We start from the raw sequence: 27113 nt of genomic DNA, 5'->3' as shown, positions 1-27113 counted from the left end.
ATCTTGAAATATGAGATGAAATACCTTCTCACTTCCAAGTGAATAGAGACAAATTATTTCAAAATTGACAAAAAAAAATTTTTAATGTTTTAACAGATGTTTTTAGTTATTAAATATATCAGGCCAAAAAATATTTACATGTACTGGGTAAATCATAAAAATATAACTAATTTACTTATAAATCTCTATTTTCTTATATAATAGAAGTAGCTAACAATTATTAAGCAATTTGTGCCAGGTGTATCTTATTTTATCCCCACAGTAGTTCTATGAAATAGGAACTATTAGTATCACCATTATTAACAGATTAAGAAAACTGAGCACATATGGGTTAAAGAATTTTCCTTTTTCTACTGCTAAGAGATAGAGTCAGGACTAAGTTCTCAGAAACTGACCACAGAATCCCTTCATTGTACTGCTTCCTTGGAACCGTAGACTATATTAGGTACTGGCAGATGCAAAGACAATTGTCACAAGATCTTAGTTCATGTAATTGATGGTATAATAGCACTATGGCTGTCATGAGAGTCTGAGGTACGTCTGCTCCTAATTTAGAAATACAAAGGCCAAAAATGATTATTTTATTTCTTAATTCTCTATACTAACAAAACTCCTAAGACACCAGTATTATAATTTATGCAGTCAAAATTCATGTGTAATTATACACGTATTTACCACTCCCCTTCTCCTGATTCTCTTTTACCTCCCGGACTTCCCACCTAAAATCATTTTCTTTGTTCTTGGTGGACATTTTTTAGAATTTCCTAATATATATGCTTGCTTGTGGCAAAGTCTTTCTTTTATGACATTGATATGCCACTGTTTTTAAAATATGTTTCTCTGATTTATAGAATTCTCATTTGGCAGGTTTTGTTTTTATTTCATTATGTCCTTTCAGCACATGAAAATACCACTCCATTGCATTTGGCTATTATTTTTGCTGCTTGGAAGTCAACATTCAAATTAATGTTGCTTCTTTGAAAATGGTCAGTGTTTTCTTTTGTACCTTCTTTTAAGATACTGTGTCTCTGGATTTCTGCGGTTTCACCATGATTAGTCTAGGTATAGATTTGACTTCACTTATCCCACTTGGGATTTGCTGGGCTTCCTGGTGTTGTAGATTTATTTCTTTAGTATGTGCTAGAAAATTCTTAGCTATTGTTTCTTCAAAATATTACCCCCGTTTCATTCTTTTTCTCTTCTTTGGCAAATACAGAAATTCTATTGCTGCATAATAGGATGTGTGCATTTTTAGCTTTACTAAATGTTGTTAAATTGCTCTTCAAAGTGGTTGTACTATTTTATAGTACTATAAGCAATGTAAAATATTCTTTTTCTCTGTATCTTTTTGTTACCTTTAGACTTAAAATTTTGCCAGTCTAATGCACATGAGATTGTTTCCTTATTTACTTTCATTTTATTGCTTACTGAGTTTAATCATCTGATATGCTTATTGCTCTTTTGCTATATTTTGAAAATTTATTGCTGCCCATTTTTCTTTTTTTTTCTGTTTTGTGAGTAGAGTTTTAACTACTACTTCTTTCTTTTTTTTCATCTGCTAACACATTTATTTGTTTCAACCAATTTGGGTAACATATTCTATGATAAAGTTGAATGAAGTCTATTTAGTTGTCTTTCTCATTATTTGGTTTGAGTTCTTTATATATACTGATAATAATCCTCCGTTATTTTATTCCATTTTCCAACTTGTTTATTGGTTTGGAAATACCTTGTTTAATTATTATATCTTTATAATAAGTCTCTACAAATGGTAGGACAAACCATCTCCCCTCTGTTTTCAAACTTCTCTCAACTGTTAATGGTGTTCTATCCTCTCATATAAATTTAAAGTTAACTATGCAATCATGAAAAAGGTAATTGGTAATCAACTTAGAATTCTACTGGATTTATAGATTACTTTGGGGAGAACTTATGGTTTTATATATGAAATTCATATTAATTTTTATCTTTTAAAATGACCATATGGTTGGTATATTCAGTACATTTTTATTATTTTCTTTATAAAGTTATTTCTGAGTTAAACAGAAGTTATACATACCCCAATTTTTTGTTATTATTGTAAATAGGTCTTACAAAATTATGTTTTATAATTGGTTGTTACTGCTATATAAACATTCTACTGAATTTTAATTATTAATCTTATATTAGGCAATCCGACTATTTTCTTATTAGTTGCAATAACTTGTAATTTCTCTTTGATTTTCTATACATGGTTTTCTAATAGGTATAATTTGTAATATTTTTAATCTTTGTATTTCAGCTTTCATACCCTCTGTTGTGTTTTTTAAGTGGAAAGAGTGCATATTGTTATCCTATTCCTAATTTAAAGAAAATGCTTCAATTATTTTGCTATCATGTATGTTGTTAGCTCTGTTTTTGGTACCTATTTGTTGGGCCAAGGAAAAAACAAATTTTCCTTTGTTACTAGTTGCCAAAATATATTTTTTCCTTTTTTAAAATAATAAAGTATTATTTAATGCTTTTTCTGTATCTATGAGAAAGACATTTTTTTTTGTCAAATTATATTGAGATTCTAATGTTTAACTGTCCTTGCATTATTGATATAAATCTTACTTTATTATTTTTTTTAAAATATGCAGCTGTGTTCAGTTTTAATATTTCAAGATTTTTTAACATCCTTGTTCATGAATGAAATATTTCTATTCTCATCATCTTTGTTCATTTTAGTTTCAAACTCATACACAATTTCTGTAATGAACTGGAGAAATATTCTTTTTATATGCTCTAGTGTAGATTATATAAATTTGGAACTGTAACTTTCTGACATGTTTATAAAACTCTCTAACAAAACTCCTGTCTGATGTTTTTTTATATAAGTAGATTTTCAGCAGCTGTTTCTTTTTTTTTTTTTTAATCAGTTAATCGATGTCTATTGTCTTGAGCCAATTTGGGTAACATACTCAGAAATATAATTAAATGGAAAAATTTCTAATATATTCATAGACAGTTGTGTATTATCAATGAACAGTAATGTTTTGAAAGGAATCATTTTTTTCTGATCAGTAGGTCTTACCAGTAGGCTTAAAATATTCACTTAACCATGTTGTAAACAGATGTGCTATCATGTAGGCTTTGCTGTCCCATTTATAGAGCACAAGTAGATTTAACATTATTCTTTGGAATAGTAAATGAGCATTGGCTTCAACTTAAAGTCACTAGCTGCATTAGCCCCTAAAAAGAGTCAGCCTGTCCTTGGAAACTGTGAAGCCAGATACTGACTTCTCCTCTCTAGCTATGAATGTCCTAGATGACATCTTCTTCCAATATAAGACTGATTTACCTACACTGGAAATCTGTTGTTTAATGTAGCCACTTTCATTATTTATTTTAGCTAGATTTTCTGGGTCACTTGTTGCAGCTTCTATATCAGCACTTGCTATTTCACCTTGCACTTTTATGTTACAGAGGGCTTCTTCCCTTAAATCTCATGAACCAGCCTCTGCTAGTTCAGACTTTTCTTCTGCATCTCCTCACTTCTCTCGGCCTTCACAGACTTGAATATAGTAAAGGCCTTGCTCTGAATTAAGTTTTGGCCTAAGGGAACATTGTGGCTGATTTGGTTTTCTATCCAGACCACCAAAACTTTCTCCATCTCAGCAGTAAGGTTGTTTTGCTTTCTTATCATTCACATGTTCACTGGAGTAGCACTTTTAATTTCCTCCAAGAACTTTTCCTTCACATTCACAGCTTGACTAACTGTTCGGCACACGAGGACTTCCTTTCAGCCTATCTCAGCTTTTGACTTACCTTCCTCACATTTCTAGCTTTGATCTAAGTGAGAGGCATGAAACTCCTTTCACTTGAACACTTAGACACTAAGCTTCCTCTCTTTAGCCTAGGGTTATTAATTGGCCTTATTTGAATATAGGCCAATTATTTCCATTGTTTCTCAAGGACTAGGGAGGCCCAAGGAGAGAGAGAGATGAGCAAATGGCTGGTCAGTGGAAGGAGTCAGAACACATACAACATTTAGCAATTAAATTAACTGTCTTATATGGGTGCAGTACATGGAACCTCAAAACATTTACAATAGTAACATCAAAGATCACTGATCACAGATCACCATAGCAAATGTACTAATAATGGAGAAGGTTTAAATCTTGTGCAAATTACCAAATATGACACAGAAACATGGAGTGATCAAATGCTGTTTGAAAAATGCCAGTAGAATTGCTATACAGCCCTTCAATTTGTAAAAAATGATGCCAGTAGAAAAATGATGAAAATTTGAAAAATGATGCCAGTAGATTTGCTATACAGACCTTCAATTTGTAAAAAATACATCTGTAAGGAACAATAAAGTGAAGCACAATAAAATGAGGTATGCCTCTGTGTGTGTGTGTTTGTGTGTGTGTGTGTATATATATATATACATATATATACATATATGTATATATATATATAGTACCTATTGGAATTTAAACATTCTTGCAAGCAGAAGCTCTAATTTTATTTTTGCATCCCTGATGATTACCCCTAATAATAGAAGGTACTTAATAAATAGTTGTCATGATAATCAATAGAACAGTCTCTCTAGTTTTCAGGTATTTATAATTCTGTACAATTATCTATACATCTATACATAAATCCTAGTTTATACAACTCTTTTTATAATAGTCTTAGGTGTTGTGTTCTTTCACAATAACAATCAGTTTCTTTAACTAGAAACTTATTGACCTATCCTGCTATTTAGCTTTTGTAAATTTTGTGATTGATCTTCCATTTGATAATTTGTTTTATTTTATCTTTATATCCCAAGGGTACATTGTGTATAATAAATACTTTAAAAAATGCTAGTAATTTTTTTTTACCATGTGCAAACTAAAGATTGATTTACTGTATGTCTTCTACTCAAGTACATTTCCCTCCATGTGTAACTTGATGCTTAATTAGCATTTTTTAATATGGTATTCTGGAAAATTAATTTATATCTCATGAGCAACCTGTTGGTTTCTCTTCGTAGCAATCCAAAGCCTAGGGGTTCTTTCTTAGTACTTCACTTACTGTTCAGTGATGGTGTATGATTAATGTCAAGCTGTTCTGTCCAAGCACTGAAAAATTATCATTGGTTTGAGTTGCATTTGTAACATAATTTAAAAAGTTGGCAGGAGATTCTCATTTAAAAAATTATCAGCTTCCTCTCTTTAGCCTAGATATCTTTAAGTAATCATGAGAACAATACATTTTTGCAAATTTTACTTTTATAATGAATATTTCCTTCTTTTCTTTAAGGAAATATGTGGCATCGTTTGTATGACTGGCTAAATATAAAGGTGAATAATAATCTACTTGATCTGTATTTCTTGTTTCTAGTTTTATAATAAAGTTCTTTTTATCAACTTGATTGACTAATTTTTAATTATTTTCAGGTTGTGACTATACCATTTGTGATTTTATTTATCCTGCAACTGTCAAAATGCAAACCATTTGTTAATTGACATTACTACTGAAGTTTGCTATAAGCTTCCATAAGAAAAACTATTAACCCTTGCTTTTGTAATGTGTTTTCTAGTAATTTGTAATTTATAATACAGTAACTAAAAATTGTGTTCATATGGCAGTTGGGAAATTATATGCCAAATTATATTGCTCTTTTATAAGTAATCTTGGTAATGTGAGGAAAGTAAGATTCCAAATAGTGTTTTGCCTTTTGAGGAAGGGAGGAGGGATTTGAAGCAGTTGATGAGAAATTATTTTAAAAATGTTGAAGGAAATATAGAAGTCTTTACTGTTGATTAGCAAATTTTATTATTTGTCAGTATTTTTGGCATGCTCTAAATAACTTCCAATAATTCATTTGAGTAATTAAATTTAGATTGCAAATTTTTTCTTTCAAATATTTTGACTCTTATCTCTTTGCTTTTCTATTGTATCTTAATTGGTATGGTCTATATAAATGGACAATAAATTATATATCTTTGTTATAGAGATCAGACAGTGAATAGAACTTGGTATTCATCCCAGACAGAATTATGATTGAATGTATTTGCAAGATAGAAGCACTGAATTTACTTTTTTCTAATTAAAGGCAATTAAAGATTCCCAGACACAAATAAAAGACAATGAACTGAGGAATAAGTGTAGGAGCAAGTCCATTTGCAGGTGAAAAGATGTGCCTTTGAAGCAGAACCAGCTGTATTTTCATTGAAAGAATAACAGTTTAGGAAGCTTTTCTGCATGTGCTTGCTTGATAGCATAATGTACTCATAAGCAGCTTATGTAGTATTCAGAAAATAACAGTGCATTAATTTTTAAAGCAGCCAAGGCAGAAGAGCAATACTGCCACATGATGATAATGAGTATGGCTAGTGCAAAGTTGACTATTGAGAAAGAAAAAAAGAACCATGAGCTTCTGAAAAATGAACATTTATAAAACCATAACTAGATATTCGCATGATAATGAGCTTAGGCAGCAATATCAACAAAGGGCAAAGATGCAGGCTTGTTTCTGGGTGAAGCTAAGGTATTGAAAAGCAAAAAGCCAAAAGCAGTTAAGTAATCTATTGTTTTATTAAACTAAGGAAATTCTCAGTAAAACCATGACATAGTTAAAACTATCTTTAAAACTATTACTTTAAATATGAAATAATTCATGATGTCAATATTGACTTTTATGCCAAATTCAATAAAATATATAAATTACTCTATCCTTTTCTAAGTTAATGTAATATAAGGAATGGCAAATGATAATATTAAGGTACCAAAATATTTATGCTATGTATTAAAAATGTTTTTGTAGTTCTGTATAGCAACTGGATGCATATTATCAGGTCAATTGTAGTCTTCTGTAATTGGAAGAAACGATAATCTTTTTGGGCATAAGAATGATTAATATGATCCCAAGGAAAAGTCTCCATTTCACTTTGCTTTTATAAGAATGTGAGCCAAAGCTGTAAATAGCCATTATTCCAGAGTAAAACAATAAATAGAAACTGGTGTTGGAAAGAGAAGGTCCTTCAAAGACAAGACTTGAGTACATGTCAATCCCCAAAAAACTCTTATTCTTCTCTTATCTAATGGAATCAATAAATAATTAGTTAATTGATCTCTGTCTCTCATTCATATTTTCATATTATTTTAAGTTGCATTTGTATCTTTTATCATGAAAATAATCCTGAAGGAATCTAAGAAGATCCTCAAACTACCCAGATATTTCCCAACCAAGCCTGGGACTGCTGTTCTCGAAGTCCAGGAACTTGAGTGATACTTAGTTTTTCTTTCTTTTTTTCCTATTGTGATACAGCCTTGAAGAGGAGGAAGAAATATCTTTAAATTTTTGATAATACCAATTTTACAGAGAAATTGGCTGTGTAGAGAGAATGGAAATGAATCTGGGAGTAAAAAGTAATAAAGGTTCAGTTTATCATTCTCAGCTCTCTGTAATTTGTGACCTCTCTCCTCCAATATTCATGCTAGATCTCCTTGTCCCTAGCAAGCGTCTTAGTTTGCGGAGCCCTTTGTCTTTAGTGGGTAACATAATCTTCATTCCTGAAGATTTTAGGTGATTATTCTAGTCATAAAGTTATACAGAAGTTTTATTAAATTTTACTGTTGCATAATAGTACATGGGATTGTAGTTCCCTCATATCTTTTCATATTCCTATTGGCCTTCACTATATATTAACAAGTCATTTTGTCCTTGATAACCAGCATCAATTACCCCAGCCAACACTGTGATTCTCTATGTTGCCTGCTTACTAATAGGCATGAAGAATCCTAACTGGCCAGGTGGCAAATGCGGCTTCCAATTCAGAAAAACTAATAGATTGTGTCCTTTCTTACCTTTCTTTCCAGGTAAAGTACACAGCAAAATGTACTGCTCAAACTTTGGCCACTGGGAGGATTTCCTTTATAGATTGTGTTTTAGGGCCATCTCCATCGATAGCAGTCTACTTCCAGCTGGTATCAGCATATTATAAAGAGCCATCTACAAACATTTTTTTTTCAACTGCTAAAGTGGTACATCCAATTTTATGGTTTGTTGAATTAGATAACCCCCAGTTCATGACTGGTAGTTCATGCCAGATGGTCCCTAGGTCTCATGACCAGGTAGTCAGTCTCCGTCAGAGCTTGGTAGCAATCCAGGAGCTGTTTCTTAGCAGCTGTTACCTACTGAAGGATGTATGGCATTGTTCCAAAACCCTAGAGACTGCCACTTCTTTTTATCCAGACCTGCTAAAGGTGTATTTTTGTCTCAGTTAGCTTAAAGTGGTTCAGGCACCACTGACTCTGCCATGTCATAAGGCCTGAGAGGTAGAGTAGCTTGTATAGCAGTCTACCAGAGAGTCTTTTATTGTTCCATGCACTACTCAACACTAGCAGCTTTTCAGGTTCTCTACATATATAAAATATGTATGTAGGTTAAAAAATAATAATAACATGAGCAACTATGTATTCCATCATCCAGGTTAAAAATAAGATATATACTAGTACCTTAGAAGCCTCTTTATTCCTCTCCCCTATTGCAACACCTTCCAAGCTCCTGAGAGATAACCATTATCTTGATTTTGTATTAGTTCTGTTTATGAATTTCCACCTAGATATGCATCAAAATATTATTTAATTTTTTGGCTTTATATAGATTAAATCATACTGTATATTGTTATGTAATTTGCTCCTATTGACCATGTTTTAGTTTTATTAATAATTATTCATTTTTATGCTTTATAGCATTCTCCTGTATATGTGGATATAGATATAGATATATAGACATACTGATATTTTTCTATTTTCCTGGTTTTGACATTTGGATCATTCTTAGTTTTTTTTTTTTTTCTATGAATGCTATTATAAACATTCTGTGAACATTTTTAGATATGTCTGTTCTTTGGTTCATGTGTACAAGTTTCTCTATAATACATACTAATAGAAGAATGTTGAATCATAGGTATGGATATGTGACATTACCACGTAATGCCAATTTTTTAAGAAGTACCTATGTCCCTTCCTTAATGGTCAATAGATCACAAAGTGTGGTAAGTTGGCCTTTTCTTCTTAGATACAATCCTGACAGTGCTCTAAATCTATTGATTTCCATGAATCAGATTTAGGTGGCAAGTCTCTGTATCTTAATAGAATGTTCAATCTTTTCCCTCTTGTGCATATATCTGAGTGAGGAACTCAGGCAGTTTCCATGTCTTCTCCAAGGTTTATATCATATCATTGTCATTGTAATCTCTTGTGGGGAGCTGAGGCATTTAAAGTCTCTTGGAATGAGATTGTAGTACTGAGATGGAGATCTAGTTCTTGTGCGGGGTCTAAGTACGCTGCTGTCCCCCTTCCAGTAAAGGCAGATAGTCTTTTCTGGTATCTAGGATCATAATTTAGAAAAATGCATTAGCTAGATGAATAGCTAGTTTTGACCTTGTTTAAGGCACTTTTATATTCTACTACCTTAAGTACAGTAAGAGAATTCTACCATAAGTTTGAATTTAATAGTACTGAGTTGGTCTTCAAGAACAAGCTGGAGTGAGAAAAAAAGTAAGTCTGTGGAAATAATGTGACTGCTTATTTAGTTTTTGATCATGCAGTCAGTCTCAGAAACTTCTCTAAGAATATGTATTCCCTTTATCATATTAATAAGAGAGGGGAGTAAATCTGCCTCACCTTTACTTTCAAAATAGTTTTCATATCACATATCTGGTAACCAAACTGAAGATCCTACCTGTTTTCAAGGTTATCATTTGAATGCATACATTCAGAAATTGACAAGTGGACATAGGGTCCATTGTGGACCACTGAGCCTTCCCTCAGGAATTGAACTTTTTAATTTTTTTATTCTTTTATTTTATTGAATAAATTAGACATGTAACATTGTATAAGTTTAAGGTTTACAATGTGTTACTTTGGTATATTTATGTATTGTTATATGATTGCTGATATAGCCATATTTATCACATTACATAACTATACTAAAATACCATTGTCTATATTCATTAAACCTTGTATTAGATCTCTGTAGATTATTTACTACTTGTTACAAGTTTGTACCCTTAACTACCATCACTGTTACCCATCTCCTACCCCCTGTAACCACCATTTTACTCTCTGTTTTTACAGGTTTAATTTTTTTAGATTCCATATGTAAGTAATATCATACAGTAGTTGTCTTTCAGTTATGATGTCCAGATCAGTTGTAAATTGAAAGGGATAGAAACAAAGAAATGACTCATACTGCCGTGATGCTTGATGTTACTCTGAAACTTCATTACCTACCTAACTTGAAATACTTCAGTGACATTTTTCCCTCCAGGAATTAGTGTTTTCTGAGTCTTTACACTTTGATGTTCCCTGTATATAGAATTGCTTCCACCAAATATCCACATCAGTTCCTCCGTAACTTCATTCCAGTATCTGGTCAAGTGACATCAAGTGAGAATGTCAAGTGACATTATCAATGAGGCCTTCCCTGACTACTCTATCTGAAACAATACATCTCTCCCATTCATTTTTTGCCCCTTCCCAACTCTTTTTTTCTTTTTAGTGTCTTTTATCACCTGGCAAATTGAACAATTTTATTTTTATTATCTGTCTTTTTACAATATTCGGTTTAACAGGCACTTGGTCTATTCTTCTCACACTATTTTTATAATCTGTACCATGAACACTGTTACATATTAAATGTTCAATAAATAGCTTTTAATGAATGAATGAAAGAATTGTTTAAGAAAATAACATATAAAAATTTTTATGACCCTGAGTGAACGTTTTTAGTTATGATAATCAGTGGTATGTTCTGATGTTATACTATTTGCAATATTGTTCTCAGATTGTAGCAATTCTACCTGTTAATCATAAAAAATAATGGTTCATGCAATTAAGAGCTTGGATGTAGGAGAAGATAGTAAACTATTGCATATATATTTTTCCTATTTATTTTCTGATGGAGAATAATTTTTTGTTACTTGCTAACCAAAATAATCCTACCTCAGAGATATCACATTCTACTTAATAACTATGTGCATATAATTATAGCAGTTTGGTAATCAGTTGCTGATATTAGTTCAAACAGCAATTTTATGACATAAATTTTCTGTTTAAAAATGAAGTTTTAATATTTCTTAATTTTGAAATGCCCAATTTTCAGCATTAAATCTAAGTTCATTTTTTTAAAAAATTGCTAAAATTTATTGGCAAACAAGTCACACACATCCTAAGTGGTTTTTTCCATCCTTATATAAGTTCTTGTAAATCCAAATATTCACGTAAAAGTAAATGCCTTATTGTTCCAAGTGTATTACTTAGCTATCCCATTAGCATATTTGGGGAAGGCTTTTTCATTTTCTTTCCAAGAATGATCTTGAATTTTACATGCAAAATGAGAAGTTCTCTAATGAGTAATTCGCATTAATATAAATACTCTCTATTAAGAATCTCACATTAATATGAAGGAATTTTAACTCTTAATATGATTTTCAGAGAAATTTTCTATTTGGATTGGCAATCTTAATAATGCAGTCACTTAAATATATTTTTATTATTAAGAGCTATAAACAATGGGTTAAAGAATCTGTATTCTTACTAGGTCATTCTTACTAGGTTTCCTATATTATGGAATTTTCTACTAGAATGTTAATTTTGCAACTTTATATCAAATAAGCAAAGGTGGCATTTTATTAGTATAAATATATCTCATAAGTTTAAATTATAGTATGTAGTTAAGTTAGAGAAAATCAAATAGAATGTTATGGCTGTTTTAATGGAGGTAATTGAGATTGGGTATTAAGAATGAAATTTGTCATCAGTTATTAACCTGAACATTACATTTATATCTGAATTTTGTTTTCATTTCACAGTATCATGAAAATCCTATTAATACAAAGAAATAGTTAAACATTTGTAAAGTTAAACATAATTAACTTTTTAATATTACAGAGCTAGCAATTTCAGGGTACTCTTCAATTAAACTGATCACAAAAATAGAGATTAGAGTACTAGGACATCTTATTCTGGAACTAAATCAGATACTATGTAAGGACAACTTGCAATTTCTAATCACAAATATAACATTTCAATAACCAAAGCATAATAATCCTTCTAACTATGTGCTTCCTTCACTTTTTATTGCAAAACTATCAAGTTATAATAACTTGCTTCAAAAAAGGACACCAATGTCTTGCCTGAAATTTTTAAGGAAAACACATCTGAGCTACAATAATAAATTCACTTGTATAATTCTTTGTTTGCAGGCATTCAAGGGCATGATTTATTTAAAGTTCACTATAAAGATGTAACTTTCCTAACCAATAACACATATCCAAGGAGTTCAAATATAAGCACAGCAAATAATGACTAATGAAACTAGTACTACAAAGCAATGTACTACTTGTTTCCATTATATTGGATATGAAATGTATTAGATTGTGAATGTTAATTTTTTTAAATAATGTAGACTATGTTTAAAATACGAAACTGAAAAAAGATTAATTTGAATTAGACTTTGAAAAGTTAAGTGTACATTTTGTAATCTGTAGGGTACCAATTAAGACATTATATTAAGATATCTATATCAAAATTACAATATACAATTATGTGGAATAGTAAAAAATGTTCAAATAATTCAAAAGCAGCAAAAGTGAAAACAGGAACAAATTAAAAGGTACAAAAAAAATAATAAAATGACAGAAAAGTACACAGATAGCTTCATTAAATGTGAATGGTCTAAACATATTAAAGCACAGAGGATTTTCAGGTTGAAATTTCATAAAAATGACCTAAATATAGGCTGTATTCACCTCAAATATAATGATATTGAAAGTAAAAGAATGGAGGAGAAGCACTTCTTGAATGGAAAGAAAGGACCTCAAAAGTCTGCTCCTCTATAAAAGCAACAAGAATAATGGCAAAAATGGCAAAATCAACTTTTTCAGGAATCTGGAAATTAATGAGTCTTACAATAGTCCAAAGAGTGTTTATTGGAGAAAAACAAGTGGAATCTCAGTAAAAACATCAGGTTTTGTTGTGTTTTTAACTTGCCTTAATCCCATCTTCCTGTCATCCTTGAAACTTAAAGTTGTGAAAAACAACAACCTGCAGCCACCAGAGAAGACAGAATGGGTACCCCAAAACACATCCTCAGAGAATTGTCACTATTTGTCTGGCATCTCAGTGTAAAGCCTTGTTCTCAGAACATATCTTTATTTCACCTGACTTGGAGCTGACTCTGTGTGAGGAGCCCTCTCCTTATGATAATTGACAAATTCAATCAATGGCGAATATTTGATGTCACATAACCTGAGGCAGAATTACTAGTTGGGCTCATATGAGGCTGTCCTAAAAACTTTTAAAAAGTGGGCAATGAGATGTCTATAGGGTCTTAAAAAATCTCTGACATAGCTTCCTAGGATTCTAGAAAGCCACAAGCCTGTGCAGGGCTATGCTGTGTCCAATTAAGACCTGAAAAGTCTATGATCTCTCCCCTCTCAATGACCCTGAGGAACCTAGCAGGACGTGAAGGCTAAAGCAGAGCTACAGACTCATGTCAGAGCACGGGAAATGTTTACCAAGGAATATATGAACCCTTCAGCAAAGCTAGAATACTTAATGGTTCAAAGCAGTTAAGAAAATATCTGTCAAGTTTATTAGATAAACATTAAGCTAATGGGCTGCATATGATAAATAATACAGTCTTTATAGAATTAGACCATAAAAGTCACTAAACAAACAAATAAGCACCAAGAAAATAACAAACAATAGCAACCACAAATCAAGAGGAATCTGATTTTGAGAGGTGCCATATTGCTTAATATGTCCAGTTTTTTACAGAAAATATGAAACAAAGAATCAGCTAAGTATGGTCCCCTCACAGAAGAGGAGTATAAACTGTCTCTAATAGAGGTCAGACCTTGGATTTACTGGACAAAGACTTTAAGTCAACTATTTTAAATATGCCCCCAAACTAAAGAAATCCATGTCTAAAGAGTTTAAATATGAGAATGCTGTCTCACCAAAATAGAGAATAATGTTATAGAAATGTAAATTAGGTGTATAAAGAAACTAAATACAAATTCTGGAGTTGAAAAAAAAACTAATTTATGTAAAAATTTCATTAATGGAACTCCACAGCAGATTTGAACTGGCAGAAGAATCAGGGAACATAAAGAGAGTTTGATTGAGATATTTCAGTCTAAGGAACATGACGTAAAAAGAATGAAGAATCACAAAAGCTAAACAGAGACAAAGAGACCTATAGAACGCCATCCAGCATACAAATCTATGTATAATAATAGTTTCAGAACAAGAGGAGTCAGAGAAAGGGTAAGGAAGAATATTTGAAAAAAAAATGGTATCCAAAAGCTTCCCTAATTTAATGAAAAACTTTAGCATGTATATCCAAGAAACCCAACAAATTCCAAGAAGAATAAACACAGAGATCCACACCTGAGCCCATCATAGTCAAACTGTTAAAAGTCAAACATAAAAAGTGAATCTTGAAAGCAGCAAGAGAAAAGTAACTCATTATCTATGATGTGCTGAAAGCAAAAGACTGTCAACCAAGAATTCTATATCCAATACAACAACTATCCTTCAGAAAAGAGAAATTAAGATCTTCCTGAATAAACAAAGCCAGATAATTTGTCAATAGCACATCTTCCCTACAGGAAACACTAAAGGAAGTCATGGTGACTGAAATGAAAGTACACAATGCAAGACAGTAACTCAAATCCACCAACAGAAAAAATAACGCCAGTAAAGGTAACTGCATAGGTAATTATAATACAAGTTTGCATGTATTTTTGTGAATAACATTTTTCTTCTCTTTGCTGATTTATAAGATGATGCTCAACCAGTACTTACATGAAAATTTATACCTGTTTACTCTTAAAAAAGAAGAAAGATTTCCAATCAACAACCTAATTTTCCACCTAAACAAATTAAAAAGAAAAGGGCAAATTAATCCCAAAGCAAGCTGAAAGAAGGAAGTAATAAAGGTTACAGTGGAAATAAACACAATAGAGAAAAGAAAAACAGTAGAAAAAAATCAACAAAACCAAATTTTGTTATTTGGAAAGATCAACAAAATGAAAAACCTTTATTTAGACTAACGCAAAAGAGGAACACTCAAATTACTAATATCAGTAATGAAACAGGCTGCATTACTATCGACCTTATAGATGTAAGATGGATTATAAAGGAACACTAGGAATGACTGCATGCTAAAGAATTAGATAACCTGGATAAAACCCAAATAGATACCAATGCTAGTAATGATGCAAAACTACCAGAACTCGCAAGCTCATTCTGGTGAGAATGCAAAGTGATATAATCACTCTGGAAAATGATTTGGCAATTTCTTAACAAAGTTAAATATACACTTAGCTATATGACTCAGGAATTCTACCCTAGATAAATGAAAACTTGTGTTTGTGTAAACTGTATACCTGAGTTTGTAGTAGTTTTGGTCATACTTGTCAAACACTGGACATAACCCAAAAGCACTTCAATGATTGAATGGATAAACAAACTCTGATACCTCCAGATAATGTAATACCAATCAGCAATAGATAAAAATGAACTTCTAATATATACATCTTAGGTGAAACTTAAAGGCCTTATATTGAATAAAATGCCTTATGCTATATGCTTATTGAAAGGACAAAGCTTCAGAAATGGACAGTGTTTAGCAGAAATTATGGATTAGAGGAAGGGTGGGCATAACAAGATAGCACAAGGGAATTTTTTGAAATGAAAGAACTATTCTGTATCCTGATTTTGGTGGTAGTTACATGAACCTATATATGAGCATTAAAATTCATAGAACCATACACCTAAGGTAAAAATGTCAAGTTCATTGTATGACAATTTAAAAATAAAACATAATAAAATAGTATTATAGGATTATATTGGAGGGAGGAACCATAAATCAGTCAGTCAGCAAGTGTGGAGATGGAGGGAGAGCTTTTGTTACCTAACCTACATCATTGGAAATGAAAATACAGAAATTAGATGAAGTGTTATCGAAAATAAGAAACTAGATAATTGAGGACCCAGAATGGTTTCATAGGTTTGATCATCCAGGTTTTCTCTCATATAAAATGTAATGAGCAATTACCACACAGCTACTTTGGTTACCACATTATTGACATAACCCAAATCAGACCCAGTTGTGTTCAAGAAACCATATGCACATAAAATACAGATAATATAAATGTATTTTTCTATATCTCCTCAAAAGACAGGGGCTTCTGTATATTTTTTTACAATTATAGGTATCTTCTTGAAGCCATCAAAAATTTAAATATTGAAAATTCTGGGTATAATGGAAAAATAGGGTTTTAGTTACAAAGAACTTAACAGATGCCCCTGTAAATGTTTTCACTTGGTAGATGGAAACAACCTTTTCAATGTGTACTTTTGGGTATCATAGTAAGCAAGGAGAATGGTAAATTAATGACAGATGTGCTATTTGGAGAAGCACCAGTTGTGCAATAATTTTAAAAGCCATCCATTTATTATAAATACAGTTTTAAATGTTTATATTCACTTTAATATAAATCCAGAAGAAGTATTCTTTAAGAGATAAGGAGTTGAATTGAAATACAACACATTATTTAACCAGTGGTTATTTGGAAAGTGAAGTGAATGATAAACTCTTACTTTACCATTGACTCTTTGAGGGATTTTTGAATCTGACAGACATTATCCAGAATATTGCATGTATGTATGAATAGCATATGGGTTAAGATAATCATTTTTCATATATCTATTTATTCTCCATTGCATCCAGAGATTACCTAGTATAGAACATATATAAGATTAAACAAGAAATGTATTTTTGGCCTCAAATTTATAATCTTCAAGTTTCTTTTAGATTCTCATTAGACACGTGCTTTGTAACCCTGAGTGGAGGCATTTGATGTGTCACCATTTTCATTGTTTTGAACTGTTTATATCTCAGTGGGAATAATGACATGAATAGTTCGTTGAGTTGTGAAATCAAAATGAACACTTGTCAAGCTTTTTTCAGCAAAATTAAATGTTGCTAATTTAACATGGGTCAGAGTAATATTTGCCTATATTTTGTTCATTCTATAATTTAAATTTAGATCATTTGACATACATTTTTACAATTGGCTCATTTCTGGATCATTTAACCCATCATCAAATAATATTTATTAAGCTTCTGCATGCTCATAGATCCAGAATGACTGCTATAAGGAACAGCATACACTCTTTCTTATAAATAATACGGAGCTCTTCAGCTAAACACTTCTATGTGTCTAATGAACACAAATAGAGCACTTCTTCATTACTCCCATCCATTTGACTCACTTTTCCCTGCCATTTCTAATTCTAAAAATCTATGTGGAATTTTAAAGGTACTTTTGAATCATTATAACACACATTAAGAAATATATTGCACATTAAATTTTCATGATATACTTTAGATCAACTGCTTTCAGACTTATTTAAGTGTGAGGAAGATATGGAAATTAAAGTGAGAAGTTATATTATTTAGATAAAGGAAATATAGGGGTAAGTTCTGGAAAGGGATTGATCACTGATAGGAAAGGGAGTAAATAGAAACAACAAAGCAAAATAAGGAGAATATAGAATAACTAGAGAGGTGTTAACTTCCACTCAGAATGATATATAATACAGTAATATTTGAGACTCATTTGACCCAGTTCTTAGTTAAAAGTTTGGTTAACAAAACAGTATATTATTCTAGCCAATGGTTTTGTTGTTACTGAATCTATTTTCTTCACAGGCTGTGTAATAGCTATTTTGTTACTCATTAGTGGGGCCACCAGATGGTACACAAGAAAGGAAAATTTGGTGACACTAACTCGGTTTTGTTCATTTTTGGCTGTGAAATGTGGTAAAGAAGATTGAAACTAATACCTAAATGTAGCTATCCTACATTTTTTATCTAGCCATATTTATTCTATTCTCCAGTAAGTGCAAATACAAAAAGAGTTACAGATTTTTCTAATGAATTCAGTGACTGAAAGTTAATTCTTTACAGATATTTCATTAGTTTCTTATTTCAGTAGAATTAGCATATTTCTCAGATTATTTGAATACTTTATATTGCTAATAAAATAAATTTATAATGAGCTGTTTTTCTTCAATTATGAAGACAAAGTTAACTTGACCTATTAATGGGATCTCATGTATAATCATTTGTTTACCCATTTATTTCCAAGTGCTTCATTTTATTCATTTTATTCTCTTTATCTTATTCTTGAAAGAAGTTTTATCTCCTTTGATATCCACTGCATAGCAAATCAAAAATGTCTGTCAAAAATCTTCCTGAAAAAGTTAAGAAGAGGCAAAGTTGACCCTTGGATGCCCAGGTTATGGTTTCCATAATTGGGAATCACTTGCAACTCTATGTCCCAATTTTAGTCTATTTAAACATTCTTTGACATTTCAGATGGATGTTAAACTTGAATTATGTACAAGCATAGCTCATTGTCTGAAATATTTTTTTCTAGGTAAACAGGATTATAAAAAAACCAAACCTATTTTACGAGCAACCAAATTAAAAGCAGAAGCAAAGAAAACAGCAATAGGCATAAAGGTATCTGTATTTGATAACTATAAATTTGATATATGCATGCCATTTCACTTTGCAAAAGAGGATTGCATAAATGTTGAGTTTTAAATGTTTTATGACATTTCGAAGTCTAAGTCGAATGCCAGAATGAAAGATTTTTATAAAGAATTTACTTAATGGGAAACATCCCTCCTATCCTGAGATTTTACCAGGTCTTAAAACACAATGTCACTTAGGAGAACCAGTTATACTTAAAGTTGCAATTAATTTTTTCTCTAGCTAGTATATATTTTGTTCAAATATTTTAGTGACTTATGTGCCTGGATCAAAAACTTCTCTCATTTTCAATAAATTTCCTTCTAAGGTTTCCATTTTAGTTATATACACTTAAGTCATTAATCTATATAGTTTTACTCTGTATATTATTATTGGCATAAGTGTTTGCTATGATAAAATTTTAATGATGTTCCCAAACTTGTTCTCCTAGAAAATCAGTGTTTTAACTGCTTAAGAGGGGTAAATGCAACTGAGAATGATATTATCAGATATGAATCCAATGTGCTAGCACAATGAAGTTCAACAAAATTACATTTACATTATTACCCATGTCAATTATTTGCCAGAGTTGAATTAAACTATAAATAGAAAAATTAATTTGACTGCTCCATTGTCAAATGTGTTAAAGTGACTGGTACATATATTTTAGTTAAATATTAAAATGTTACAAGGAGATTTTGGTTTTTATCTAGCAGATGAAAAATCAATTTTTCTAAGTTATAGCTTATAGCAAATGCCAAGGTATTACTACCAAGCTGTAACAGCTGTTGAACTGCCAGATGATATATTTGGTTGTCTTCCAGAATTTGCTATTATGATCACAAAACACTGCCTTCTTTTTACTCCTGATTGCTGATTTTGATCAAGCATTGCTGTGCAATGAGGAATGTTTTCACAACACAATCTTCTCAGTTAGTGCTGTGTGTCAGTTTTTAATGAAAAAAAAGTAAATTGCCATTTTGTATAAAGGAGAAATGATTCTCTTCAAAAATTTTCTAATTTCATATGAAATTTCATTCATCTTTAAAATTATTTCCATGATATGACCTTTCGCAAAGCAGTGTTTTGTCCCTTATTTTATAATTAGTTACCTGATGATGTCTCTTGAAGTGAGAGCATTATTTGTCTTTTCCATCCAAGCAATATGTTACTTACTTTTATCTTTCACAATGGTTTGGTTTTTAAGGTTTTTTAGAAAAATACTGAGGTAGCAAATTCCAACTGTGGCACAGTAATGAGCAGTTATAAATCAGAATTTGAGAAATAGTGCATTGATTCATTTATTAATATATACCACTTCTTATACACCTCCTCTTTTAAAATTTCCTTTTATAATTGCTATTGTTTTAATTTGAGATAATAACTGTGTTCCCAGTATGACATAAGTCTACCTTATAGTGCAATTATCTTATATCTTTTTTAAAAACTATGTAGAATATGTTTATCTTTAAAAAGGAAAAATAATTTTCTTGTATTTCATTTGTAACTTTAAATATGTACAGAAGAGTTCTAGCCGACATCAGAACAAAGCTCCTTTTTAATAAGCTAAGCACATCATTTTGATTTGTAAACTTGTAGAGAACAAAAACCTTAACTTTAAACATTGTTTAAACTTTGCTTGAAAATTTATGTGAAAAATCCATTAAAATTATATGAAACTTTAGAATCAGAACCATGGAGGTGTTTTACGTTTCAAATATGGCATACTAATTAGTTTGCCCTGTCAAACATTGATTGCATTGTCATTTTAGCATAAGATTTTACATAACGGAGTTTCTTTCAGCAACTGCCATTTAATGCTATTTTATTTCCCCAGTGAGTGATTTTATCCATATTGATAATGTCAGAGAAGCAACTAAGGACTAATGAACATCAAACATGTTTGACTCTTTATCTAGTTGATTCAGGATCACCACAATATTATAATATTTTATCACCTGACTACTTGTTTCTTAGAATGAGTCACAGTTACACTCTTAAAATAATTTAAATCTACAGAAAACATTAATAGCTTCATAGAATAGAAAAATATCAGTGATGACAACACTGAACACAAAATAGAGAGGCCAAGGAGCACATCCCTCTTGCCTCTTGCTGTTACCATGATCTAGCTGAGTCTAAGTTGGCACATTTATAAAATAGAGATTATGCCATTTACCTGATAGTGTTGTCTGGAGAGTTAAATAGCACAATGGAAATCCTTAACTTTGAACCCAGTACATAGTAGTCATTTATGAATTGTGAGGTAATTGAGAAAATATTTTTTTGATTTAGCCATTACTGGTTTGTCTAAGTAAGACTTCCCTTGGATGTTTTTCATTGGCCCAAAGATCCCCTGCTTCAACAAAGTCTGCCTTATGTGACCACATTATCCATTAAAAATGTTTTCAGATTTGCTCTTAAGATATTATTATGGGTGTAATGGGTATTTCAAAGCATTACAAATTTAGTATACCTTGTACATGGTATATAGATTGTATAAATCTTACTCAACCCATTATTTATTTAGAAAATAAGCATTGCAGTGTTGTAGAACTGGGGGAAAGGAAGATGAATAAGGCATGGTCATCTTGGAGGAACTTATGTAAGAAATCGCTTCCAGATTTCATCACCATATGAAATTATCAGTACTGACTGAGAAATCATGGACTGGAGATGTAAAGAATTATGCAAGAGACTTTACCCTCAAAGGGTTCTTTTTTTGTAAATGTATGTTTAGTAACAGAAAATGTTTTGAGGGAAAAGTAATGATTCAGAGTAAAATGTGAATATGACTATGTCAAAATCTAGAATTAATTTCTTTTGAGAAGTTATTTTTATTTCTTAGGTCTTACCAATGTAAACAAAGTGTCATACTTTATGATTCAGTAATGAAATATTTGCACAACTAATATTTGCTATTTGGTTGCTATTCAATTAGAAAATTATTTTTCAAGAATTGCAACATCACTAAAAATTTTTTAGAATGCAAATACCTATGCTTCCTAGTATCTAGAAGAAAAAAGATAATGTATATTTGTTAACTGTTTATTTAAAAGGTTTATTTGAAAGACAATTATAATAAAAGAATAAGGTTCATAAATTTATCTGTTCCATAAAAAAATATTCAAGTGTCAATCAGAGCCTTTTAACTATCTCTTGGGATGAGCCACTGGAAATGTTATTTTTGTTCTTTTTTTGTTATTTCTGACTCAAAACTAAAAATGACCAGGCAATGGGGAGAGTCATAAATGCCTATAGGTCTCTAAGTGATGGCTAGTGTCACCAGAATACTGAAAACCATATTTTCAAATTTTGCCAATGTTTTCCTCCTCCATACATGTAGTCCCCAAAATGCTTACCTCCTCAACAGAATATGAGCATTTTGAAGAAAAGTTATTTTCTATACCTCCCCATTCAGTACTTTTTTTAGCCCCAATCCCCCACCTCCAAACACACAACATATATTGAATAGACTTAATTGAATTAACAGATTCTCTGGAGTTGTGTTTATGAATGTTCTTTGATTCCTACCCTTAAACCCTTTTTTATGTTTCTGGGTATTCTGAAAATATACAGTGAAGATGATACAGAGTTGTTTGAAAGGACAAGAAGGAGTTGAAAACAGCAATTAGAGGTGATTATCAATGAGATAAGGACATGGCCTTCAAGCAAGAGTAAAAAGTTTATTCTTAGGCTAAGTGTACGTGAATGGCGACTGCTGTTGAACAGTTTTGTTGTCCACTACACAGAGCAGATGGAGTTTGCAGTTGTGTGTCACTTGTTTATTACATCCTCTTAAAATTAGTAGCTGTGTAACCAGCTGGGTCTGGTAGCACAGCTGTGAATATAAGAATATACATGAAAGCTGTCTGACACTGCTGTGCCTTTTTGAGATGCCAAAGTGTTTCAACTACAACAAAGAAAAGTTCACTCTTATTTGACATTGTAGTGATATAGTAGATTTAAAAAATCAAATCTTACAAAGAGAGATGATACTGAGTCTTTCAACCCCATGATTTTTATTAATATTTATTTTCATAGTTTGGAAGTCCAAATAAATATAACTCCAAAATTCAGGTAAAAAATTTCATGTTGATTTTAAACCAAATTAATTTAAACATGTTTAAAGTTTATTAGATTGCATATGTTGAATTACTGAGAAATTGTTAATGAAATTTTTATTAAAAAATTCTTATGAAATGTAAAATATATTAATGTAAATGCAAATAAATTGCTTCTTCATGAAACAATGCCAGGAAAGGGTGTGATACACAAGTACAAATTAGAAGAGACTATTAGGCCCTTTAGGATATGGAACTGGCACAGGTTCTCTTTTTTCTATTCTGCCACATGATATGCTAATACTGAGAACATTCCTTGATGATCTATACGTGAAGTTCATAGACTTTTTGAGAGATAATAGCATTTTTGCCATAATACATGTAGTAAATTTTTTGGCTATTATTTCAACCTAATATAATCCATGTCAAATTACCAGTGAAATATCTACTTTTTTTTCTTCCTCAGGAAGTTGGCCTTGTTCTTGCAGCTATATTGGCCCTCCTACTGGCTTTCTATGCTCTCTTTTATCTAAGACTGTCTGCAGACATTGACCCTGATCTGGAACCAGATGAAGATTAGCTGAGCAGCTCTTAAATGCATGAAAGAAAAATAATTTTATAAAAGCATCTCTGGGGACCATTACTTTCTGAAAAACTGAAACTGGAACATCTTAAGTTCTTCTTACTCGTATTTTCAATTTGCAGAAATATCTTTTTAAATAGGTGAATAGGATATCAAGAGAAGAACATTACATAGCAATATAGTATAACGTGTGCTACTGGATACTTTCATAAATCTTTCTACTTTGTCAGGCAACCTATTCATGGTGCATTTAGATAAAATGGAAAACAGATCCTAAATTCTTCAGATGTCTTAGCCAATTTATGTGTATAAGTCCATCACTACAGATTACTAAATCTAATTTTGTTCCATGTACATCATTAAGTATAAGTATATATCCTCATTTACAGAAACATTCTCAAATCACATTCAGGACCAAGAAGGAATGAAAAGTCATGGGAAATTTTTCATTTTACAAAGAAGCCTGCTTTCTTTCCAGACGTATTTTATATTGCTGAGAAACTATCTGCACATACCTCTACAGTAATGTTTTTCCTTCTTTGCCAACTGTTCAGTGCACATGTGCTCCATCAGAAATGGCACCTGGATGACAGAAGCTCAGAGAGTCACATATGTCTCTAAAATAGAGTTCCTTTCCTCTTGGGCTGTCTGAACTGGTGTAAATAGAAAGTTCAGTTGATCTTGATTTTAATTAACTTATTACTCAATTAATATAAACTTGGAATTCTATTTTAATTATGTTTCTGGCTGCTTGCAGTATCAGTTTTCTCCTCTTGTTAGGGAGATAATGTGAAAATCTGCCATTTCATTGTGCAGTCTTTTCCACACAACAGTAAGTCCTACCTACTCAGAATAATTATCATGGGTTGTCTTAAATCTGAACAATACAAAGTTGTTGTACAAAATCACATTTTGTCTCCTGAGAGTTAAAAAATTAGTTTCCATGAAAAATAAATAATAGAAGAAAATATATGAAGTTTCACACACTTATGCTGTTTTTCTGTTTATAGAATTTTTCAAGGTAGCTTGCATTTGTTGAAGTATAATGACCAATGTATTCAATATTTGTACTAGTAGGGGAAATTTTTTATATTTTTAGAACTCATGAATACATAAGGCTTATAAAATGGTAAAATATGTGTTCATATCAGAGTTGTTAGCTACTACCTTATATAAAGATATATAAAAAAATGAATAGTTTGAAATGTGCACAAAGTGTTTTACAGTTTATACATTGTATTTGTGAGAACTAAATAAAATGTTAAGATTGTTTACATACTTGCCAAAAGAAGAAAGCTTTGATAAATACCCTAGATATTCTTTGAGACTTTTGCAAATAGCTGAATATGACTATGTAGTACTATGTTCTATAGAATTTTTTCAAGTAGCATAATTTCTTTCATCATTGTGAAAACAGCGAAAAGTTCCAATACCCTCACAGATTATTTATGCCAAACATCTGAGGGCAAAATTTAGCCAATGTTATTTACTGGATTCTTCCCCTTGAAATCATAAATTCAAGAGACAGACCAAGAGTTCTTATCACTCACCACAGCAGACCAATCCAAGTGGCATTTTTAGGAAAGGTTGCAGCATTTAATGCCATGTGGTATGTCTGTTCGTGAAGTGGGTGGCAAGGGAATATCCAAGCTGGCATTTTGGATATGATGGGCCTTTTACTTTCCTGAGTGACATGCCACATGTCAAGAAATACTGCTTTCCCCCACTCCTATCACATTTACGTGAACAATTTCATTTAGTTATTTCCCCTCCCATATGGTGTTAAAACAGTCACATTAAATAAAGATTATTTCTAATTTCAGTGGTAATTTAAATGAAAAGATGTGTAATAATTGTAGATACCTATTTGAGATATAACTGAATTTACAGTATTTAAAATAGGTCATTATACTCCTGGATATGTTTGAAAATTCATTACCTTTAAAAAACTTTACTATCCTGTTCTATTATTGAAGTATTCTTTTGGGGGAAAATGTTCCTGGCAATAATAAATAATAGTCTAAACATAGTGTAATTATAGGCAAGTCTTATTACCTAGTTTTATTGACACCCTGAGTCTGTGGCTAGTCCATTTGTATGACCGACTCACTAGCAACAGAGAACCAGAAGTCCCAAAGGCTAAACTCTGGTTTTAATAAATATCAGGCCAAGTAAGACAATATGTGTTTACATAACACTGTTTTTATGAAATGCAAATTTTTTGAACCCACATTAACTGAGAAGAGGCCAATCCTCTATAGAGGAATCCCAGATTGTAGTCTGGTTTGAATCTTTGAAGACAGGTGATAACTGGCCTACAGGTTCAGGGGACTACAGTTTAGAATAGTGAATGGTGTTTAGCATAAATCTGAGACTGGCACCAGACACAAATCTTATGTGTGGGTTTTTCCCCTCCAATAATTCACTGCTTGGAGTAATTCAGAAGTCAAAAACAGAAAAATTATAATGACTTTTCAGAATGTTAGAATCTATTTGTTAACACACTCTGCAGAATAAACCAACTAATGCAGCCGACTTAATATATAGCCTATGGAATACTGCACATGAAGCTTGAGGAGTGGCTGGTTCTTATTTTGCATGCAAAATAAAGAATATATAAATTTATTTGAGAGATGTTGTAAAAATATAATCTCATCTAGAATTTCTTTTAAAACAAATAAAAAGCCTATCGCAGTAAGGGTTTGTTGTTTTAAGGTGGCAAATATGTGAAGATTTTCTATCTTTTCAATTTTTCACGAAGATGGTGGAAACACTTCCACCCCAATGACTGCAAGATCCTGAGAATATGTTCTTATTCTTTTTGTAATTCCAATAGAGTAATGATCTGCACATATTTAATAAATGCATGTGAAAATTTGAGTTAATCTCTTTTAATCCTCTCAGAGTCTGGCACAGTTTTTGCATATAATAGATGGTCAAAAATTGTTTGTATTTAATAAATAAAACTTAAAAATCACAATATTGATCTGTTAGCATTTAGCCTTCATGGTCATTTGTTTTATTGGGACACTATATATGTTTCATGTGTTTTCTTTGAGATTGAGACAACTAGAATTAAATTCTCTGTAGAACAGAAACAATTGCTTTTTTATAGGAATCAAATATGCCATTTTTATCTTATGTTAAAAGCTATACTCAAATGTTTTTAATTTAATTTAGTATATATCTTTACTCCCAATGTAAATGGCACCAAATTTTCACTACAATATTTTTATGTGAATACTAAAGCACTACATTTTCCAAATTCCAATTATATAGTCAATGATAATTCAGTAGAGTGAATTATGCTTTAGAAGAGCTTCAGAAACAAACTTCAGGAAATTAAACTTACACAGTTTTCATGTATTTCATCCATAACATAAGGTTGTTGAACCAGAGACTCTCCAATAAAAGTTTTTATTTTCTCCTTACCAACAATTGGGCGTCTTTACACTTACCTGAGGCTTCTCTGAGGAGATTCCTACACCATCTCTCTTAGCAGCATTGCCTTCTTTTATTAGAATCGCTCCAATGCAGCCTGGATGAAATGATGTTTGCTAGATTTTGTTCCATGAACACTATATCTAGAATCAGTGCAACCCATAGTAAAAAACTGTTACAGATGAAGACACATCTATAGAAACATTCTTGCTATTTCGTACAAGTTTTAGGTATACAGGTAAGTACAGAAAGAACTCAGAGAGTCACTTAAATAACTATACCCATGTGAGAATATCCGTAGTGGGATAGTTAATCCATTCAAAACAATTGAACTGCTGCCCTATTCAGCATAGTGCCTCCTTGTTAAATAATTTTTTTTTTATCCCTAGCAACAGACATGAGATCCTTATTTCAAGAAAAATAAGATACTTTACATGCCAGAAGA

At 31.4% G+C, this 27113-nt stretch overlaps 1 protein-coding gene across 2 annotated transcripts in view; it reads left to right on the top strand.

The window, feature by feature from the left end:
* The window catches only part of TRIQK (triple QxxK/R motif containing), an 85749-nt gene extending 59529 nt beyond the window's left edge, over positions 1-26220 (top strand). For both annotated transcript variants that reach the window (XM_073229813.1, XM_036995719.2), the window contains 2 exons: positions 18483-18568; positions 23111-26220. In XM_073229813.1, coding sequence (XP_073085914.1) covers positions 18483-18568; positions 23111-23224 — 200 coding nt within the window. In that variant the 3' untranslated portion in view covers positions 23225-26220. The remainder of the gene's footprint in view (positions 1-18482; positions 18569-23110) is intronic.
* The last annotated feature ends 893 nt before the right edge of the window (positions 26221-27113 follow it).

The sequence above is a fragment of the Manis javanica genome, chromosome 2 (assembly GCF_040802235.1).
Source record: "Manis javanica isolate MJ-LG chromosome 2, MJ_LKY, whole genome shotgun sequence".
Lineage (NCBI taxonomy): Eukaryota > Metazoa > Chordata > Mammalia > Pholidota > Manidae > Manis > Manis javanica.
This window is presented reverse-complemented; position numbering and strand designations above follow the sequence as displayed.